This window comes from Dermacentor andersoni, chromosome 7, assembly GCF_023375885.2.
Source record: "Dermacentor andersoni chromosome 7, qqDerAnde1_hic_scaffold, whole genome shotgun sequence".
NCBI classification, from domain to species: domain Eukaryota; kingdom Metazoa; phylum Arthropoda; class Arachnida; order Ixodida; family Ixodidae; genus Dermacentor; species Dermacentor andersoni.
Window position 1 is genome coordinate 174,212,974 of NC_092820.1, and position 6,979 is coordinate 174,219,952.

The 6,979-nt window shown below is 45.9% G+C and overlaps 1 protein-coding gene across 1 annotated transcript in view; it reads left to right on the forward strand.

Moving 5' to 3' along the window:
- The first annotated feature begins 1,691 nt into the window (after positions 1-1,691).
- Positions 1,692-6,979, forward strand: part of LOC126533004 (potassium channel subfamily K member 1-like) — a 358,646-nt gene continuing 353,358 nt past the window's right edge. Inside the window, exon 1 of the mRNA XM_050180188.3 lies at positions 1,692-2,377. Coding sequence (XP_050036145.1) covers positions 2,203-2,377 — 175 coding nt within the window. The 5' untranslated portion in view covers positions 1,692-2,202. The remainder of the gene's footprint in view (positions 2,378-6,979) is intronic.

Genomic DNA, 6,979 nt, shown 5'->3' on the forward strand with positions numbered 1-6,979 from the left:
GTAGCCATGGCATTTACACGGAAGTCAATGACCTGCCATCCCGTAATGATTAATGGGAAGATTATGCCTTCGGTAACCCACTACAAGTTTCTCGGAGTCACCATCGACCGTGGCTTATCTTGATGGAAGCACATCCATGCATTAAGAAAAAAGCTAGACAGCTTTGCTCAAGTCATGCGACATATGTCTGGAAAATCGTGGGGGCCATCCAAATCATCTATCAGGCACTTTTTGTTGGCTACCTCCGTTACAGTGCGCCTGTACTCTCTTGGATTAGTACATCTGCCGTATACGCACACTTGGAAGTTCTCAGGTTCACGCACTAAGAATTTGCCTAGGACTACCACGACGTGCTTCTATTTGGGGCACTATTGCAGAGGCATGTGCTTGCCCAGCTCGAGTTTATTTGCAACATGAACCAATGAGAGTGCATCTAAGGCTACTGATTAGACACAGGAATTATCCACTGACGGTCGTCCACTGACGGCTTGAAATACTCGCCGTCTTCAAATTTGCAATAACGACATGCAACTTGAAAGTCATAATTATATTAACTAGTGAGCATTTGTTAATAACTGAACACATTGAGAATTATTGGCATATTTTGATGTTTAATAATTCGAGGCAGTGGTCACAGAAGGGTGCGGTAGGAAGAAAGAACTGCCGTGCCAATAGGACAAGTACTTCAAATAACGATAATTAATGACTGGCTTTCCGTTCTTTACGTTATTCTCGATGTTGCTCTTCTAACTTTAGTCTCTGATGGGCCGGATGGGCTGCAAGTAAGGGTCTGGCAGCTTGAAGTAAGCCCTGTGCTGTAAATGGCCTGTAAGCGAATGTATTCTGTCACAAGGTCAATCAGCTGTGATCGCGATTGAGTACAGTGTTTTCCTCGATTGAATTTCTTTCTTCCTTTCTGCAGCTGTTATTTCCCAGCGAGGAACGCACTCCGAAAACGCAGCTGCCAAGCTCCACGAAGCGGATCGTCGTCGGCCAATAATTTCCGCGCGACTCGCTGCGTCCGCCGTATACGCCCGACCGCGTTCGATAGGCCGTCGGACAGCGTAATTGTTATTGCTCTTTACGCTCGGGATGAGATGGACCAGTATATACGGCAGAAGCAAGCAACCGAGACTGCACTACCCTTGTTCACTAATTCCTATCCGTAGTCGACGATCCGCCAACACCGCCACAAAGCGGTCGCGTGCAGTACGTTACTACGAACGCGAAGGGCTGCCGAAGCTGCGAGCCTTTGGCTTCGGATGCTGGCGCTCCTGGCGCTTAAGTTCACCGGCTTTGGCTTGGATCGATCTGCCTCGGCTCGGCTTCTTCTCGATGCTGCCAATGCGCATTCTCCCCTTGCTCTCCTCCATTCTTCTTTCTTTTTTCTCTCTCTCTCTTTTCAACGCTCGCTCACTCGCATCTGAACAGAGAGCATTAGGAGAGCAGGGTTAGTGTCGGCCATTTTGTATACCGTTAGCGCGCAAATGTGGCTTTCCCTTTTGGGAAACATGGCACGTGGTTAATTAGTAAAGGTGCCGAAGAAACGCGGACAGTTTTTAAAATAAGTTGCGATAACCATCTCACTGATGAAGCCTTGACTTCGGCGCGATAAAGGCTCCAAAACGTCCAATGATGTCGCTGCCATCGCATACGCCGTGATTTCCCCGTGCCCGTAGCGTCGTCGAGCCAACAACGTTGCCCGTTGCCGCGCCGCAGACTGCAGACGTCGGGAGCCGCGGGACGGAGTTTTTTTCGTGCGGGTGGGCGCGCTTTCGTCGTGTTGTGCCCCCGCGCATGCTTCTTTGCCACTTTGATTCCGGTGCATTCGGTGTTAGCGAGGAAAGTAAAATCGACTGTGAAGAAAAATAGAGGGTCAATTTGGACGGTTAAAAAAAAAAAGGAAATAGATTCAGGCGCAATGCCCTCGGGACTTTCGCGGCGTCGACATCGCACGGTGGAGCCCGAACCGTGGGGTTGCGAGTTGCCGCTCATCGCTTTGGAATCACCGGCTAAGCGGCGTCGTCTTCGTCGCCGTGGGGTGAGCCTGTGAACGGCAGACCGACCGACTTCGCTGAAACACCGAATCGTGGTTTGAACAGCGATTGTTCGTGTGCGTGGTTGTGCTGGGTGGGGGAGAGAGAAAAAGTTACGAGTGCTGTGACTTCGTGGTGGTGAACCTGCCCGCAACAGCTGTGCGAAATGCGGCTGGCACGCAGCAACGTGCGACTGCTCGTACTAATAGCGTTCTACTTTCTCTTCATCGTGATTGGCGCATCCATTTTTTCGACGATTGAGGCACCACACGAGAACTCGGTGATCCGCAAGTTGAGAGCCAAACGTGCCGCTTTTCTGGAGGAGCACCCATGCGTCAAAGGTACGATATGCATGCTTTTTTCTTTCTTTCCCTCCTTCGACGCACTCTCGCACAACGCGTTTTTCAATAACTAGAAGAAGCGCAACGTTGATTTCCCACAGTTTATTTGACTCGTGTTGATTGTAGATACAAGCAAAATGTCCGAAACGGAAATGCTTGGCGATTTTACTGCGTGTAACTACTGCTCCTTGCCCGTAACCGCGAAGCGTTACAACAGCCTCACTGCATCAATATTTGCTGCTCATATGCAACGAATAGATCGAACTCAGCAGCGACGTGCACTATGAACTCACAAAGTAAATTGTTCCCTGCAGCGAAGTATCCTGGTTGTTACGCTCCATAAACATGGAATCTTTTCCTCAAAGTGACGTTCCAAATATCTCTCAGCGTATGCGCTCTCTTTGGGGTGCTATCGCGAATGAATGACCTGAAACACAATTTCGAAGCGAGATATCATTGACGAGGCACCCATGTTTGCATTATTGTAACAAGTGCTCTTGCAGACCTTGTTGACTATTTACAAGAGCACTCGTTACTTATTGTTAACGATTGTTACCTGTTAGTATTTGTTCAGGTCGTGTATTTTACGTTATGCAATGACATTTGTTGCTAGCAGAAGATCCAACATCATATGAACACTTTAATATGTTATCCTTAGAAGACCCGAAGGCAGCTCTGGATCATGGTAGTCTTTAATATTGCTTGTTATCACTGGCTAGTATGTCAAGAACGTGAAAAACGTAGTATTTGTTTTAATTGACCTCGATTAAATGTGATAGGCGCCAGCATCACACAGAGACAGTAACTGCTCACATTCCTTGTCGCGAAAGCCGATTTTCTTCGCGAGAAATGAACATCGCGTCTTAGTCCGGCCCGTTGATCCTATATACATCCTGTATTTTCATGTCAGCTTGCTGTAGTCGAAAAGAATTTCACGCGTGCTTTTCGTCTTCTGCGACATTAAAACGGTCTCGATCAAGTTAGCGCCAATTTTCACGAAAGCTGATGGCGAGAATACGCTTATACAACTACGACACAGTTCTGCACACATCCGACTTTTATATCCGGTATGAATATTTTAGCTACCGCTTCCGTGTTAATACTGAAACGGATGGATGGTAACATGCGTTATAATGTACAAAGAGCCGCGCTAGCACTTACTGACATGCGGTTAATAAGAGCACGGTACAGCTCCAACTCTTCTCTGAGCAGTGCCGCACTCAGTTACGCAAAATTTACGCAATTAAAATTTATAGAGTTACCCAAACAGTGGAGTCCTCGTTTACAGGGACAAAGCCTATAATGTGCGGATACCGTATGCGAATGCAACAGCTTGACCTTCCTGTACGACTTCACCACACCTGTTGACTCTGGCTGGCTAATCACGAATGCCGTTTGATTTTCCTTTCTTTCTCGAAGGTCACGACATGGCTGGCGTCGTGTCGCCTTACTTTCACGAGTCACTGGAGTAATGAACTGTCGCATGCACGAAACAACAAACCGCCCTTGTGGGTGCCTTCTTATACTTCCCCGCATATCCCGCGGAAGCTTTTCGGCAATGAATTCTGTTCTTTCTGTTCGCGTCTCATGAAAAGAAGAAAAAGAAGAGAAAAAAGAAAAACTTGCAGAAACACGGTAATAAAATGCGAAGATAAAAAGAAAAAAAAAGGAACTGTTCTTCTCCGGGCAGAATTTCGATTCTTCGTTCAAATGCATTGCCGAAGGATGAATTTTCTAGTTAGGCAGTCGCTGACGCAATTTCGGTGAAATTTGCATTTATAAAAATCTAACTTGAAAATGGAGTGTGCGCGCGGCGAGAACTACATATCTTCAAAATTTTGACGGGACATGTGATTGGTTGATATGTTATGGTAGTGGAAAGGTTGACCACAAATATGTCACCGTATTCTCCACAACGTTGAATTATTGTATGAATGAAATGATAATGTGAACTGAAGTTCGCGTCCTTACTATTAAGTGCGCTACCACAGACACGGCGCAATCATTTGCAACTAGGGCAAGTGTTGAGCACCGTGGCTCTAGAATGAAAATGAATGCCAAAAATTTCAGGAATCGCGTCTGTTTTAGAGCCCGCCGATCAGAAGAACTTGTAGAGAGCGTTCAAAGCAGACGCAAATTTTCATCCCACGTTCACATCTGCACATACAAAATACAGTTACTTCGTTAATATGACTTCTGCAAAGCTCAGTAGTCTGACATAACAGTACCATAAGAAATGACTCTTGGACGAGTTCATTCATAATTAATGAATTGCAGCGCACGATAACGGGACGATATACAGCTATAGCACATTTACAACGCTTTATGTGTGTTTCACATCGTTACCTGCTCGTGTACTGTAATTTATTGCATCAGTATCCTCTGTGACATCGATTCGCCGTGTCAAATTTCGTGTAATTGTAAAATTTCAGCGTTCTAAATTTTGGTGACTGCTGTCGTTGCGAAGTAGTAAATTTGTAACTTGCGTTTTGCCAGTTCGGCTATTTCCATTGTTGCTCACAACTCACTTAGGTAAGAGAAGAACAAATGAATGCACAAATAAAACATTCCTCCTTACAAAGGTTTGATTTCATATCTTCCAGAAATTAAAAATTTTGTTCTCTATACATTCTTATATCTATTGTAAGAATCTCATTATCGTATCATTCGATACATCCTCTAACGAGAAGTCTCCTAGATAGTGTGGATTGTGGGCTTCGCTTTGTACCAAAACGTTTTCTATCAATAAACTAAACTTGAAGCTTGAATCGACGAGGCACACGCGTATCGATAACAGTTTTGCGTCACTCGTGAATTAATAGGAATATCGGCGCACCTAGGGAGGGCAAATAGGCTGAGAAAATTTTGTTGTGGTGACAACAAATATTTCTCTCGCCGTTCGAAACTCGAAGCTGTCGTCACCTTTCAAATTTCAGTCTTGGCGACAGACAGACGAAGTCGGTCGTGTCGAATCGACAAAACGTTCTGTCGTAAAAGCGTGATGCCCTGGTGTTGTCACGGTAGAAGAGAAAGCAGTTGTCTCAAGAGAAAACACGGAAAACATGTGTAAAACAACACGGAAAATATGCAATCAGAAATTAATCGGCTTGCGGCAGTTCAGTTGCACACTGTATGTATGAACGGGCGGCAGAGCGTTTCCAATGCAGCCTATAGTGTGCCAATTAAGGGAGAACAGGGAGAACAGGGAGAACCGGCAAATGGCGCATCGGTGGGGAGTTCGAACCGGCGACTGGAACATCGAGAGTAGAACCGGTTGAACCGCTGAAAAACCTGTGGCCCTGTGGAAACCAAGGTTGCCAACTCTTGAGTAGTGGAAGTCAAGATGGGAAATGGGGAGGGGGGGGACGTAGACTGGCAACGTCCGACCCTGTCAGTGCCAGGAACCGCTAGTTTGTGCGTACAACAAAGTTAAAAAACTATATTTAGTCCTGCGATGCCGCGATTTACACTAAGAAAAATGCAGTACTTGCCAGGCTAACACGGCCACCAATACAAATGGAAATACTGTGAATGGTTGGGGTCTATACAACAGAGCTAGAACAATAACAAAAACAAGACTGTCTTTATGTATACGACACTGCAACGGAAGCCACAAGATATGAATGCCCAACTGAGCTGTCGGCCAATATAAAAAGGAAACCTGGTTTATTGGTTGTTAATAAGTGGATAACAAGCAAAATTCGGGACATTTGGCCGTACTGACTGGGTGAAGTCGGGATTCGGGACTTTCACTCAAAGGTGGGGACTGTCACGCTGAATTCGGGACGGTTGGCAACATAAGCGGCAACCTTCTCCTCATACTTCTCAGTGTCAACTCTACGCTTGAAAGCACTACGTGGGTTTTCGTGGCCTCCTAGCTGAACACAGCCACATTCAAACGCTTATCCTGGCCGCGTACGAGTGCCTCGATGTTGCGTGTACGTGCGCAGCATGCGAATTCGGAGTGTTGACAGTAGGCGTAGAAAACCTGCCGGTGGGGCGCAGAAACATTGAGTAGAGCGCGTTGTTGGCCTGTGTGTGCTCGTCTTGGAAAGAATGGCGGGAAGGATGTATGCTTAAACAGGTTTTTGGCCCGTTGTCAACAAGAGCAATGGCGATGGCATTGTTGGGCACTACCAGAGTCTGGCACTACTAATAGATATAAAAGGCATGTTGTTCTTAACAATGTTTTTTATTTGTACTGTTGCCTCGTATTCCATGTGACATTGTCGATTTTGTTCACATTGTTGCCGTGAAGAGCAGCTTGCCATTATTCCTCAAGAGAAAAGTGTATAACAGCTGTGTCTTACGAGTACTCTCGTACGGGGCAGAAACCTGGAGGCTTACGAAAAGGGTTCTACTTAAATTGAAGACGACGCAACGAGCTATGGAAAGAAGACTGATGGGTGTAACGTTAAGGGATAAGAAAAGAGCAGATTGGGTGAGCGAACAAACGCGACTTAATGACATCTTAGTTGAAATCTAGAAAAAGAAATGGGCATGGGCAGGACATGTAATGAGGAGGAGAGATAACCGATGGTCATTAAGGGTTATGGACTGGATTCCAAGGGAAGGGAAGCGTAGCAGAGGGCGGCAGAAAGT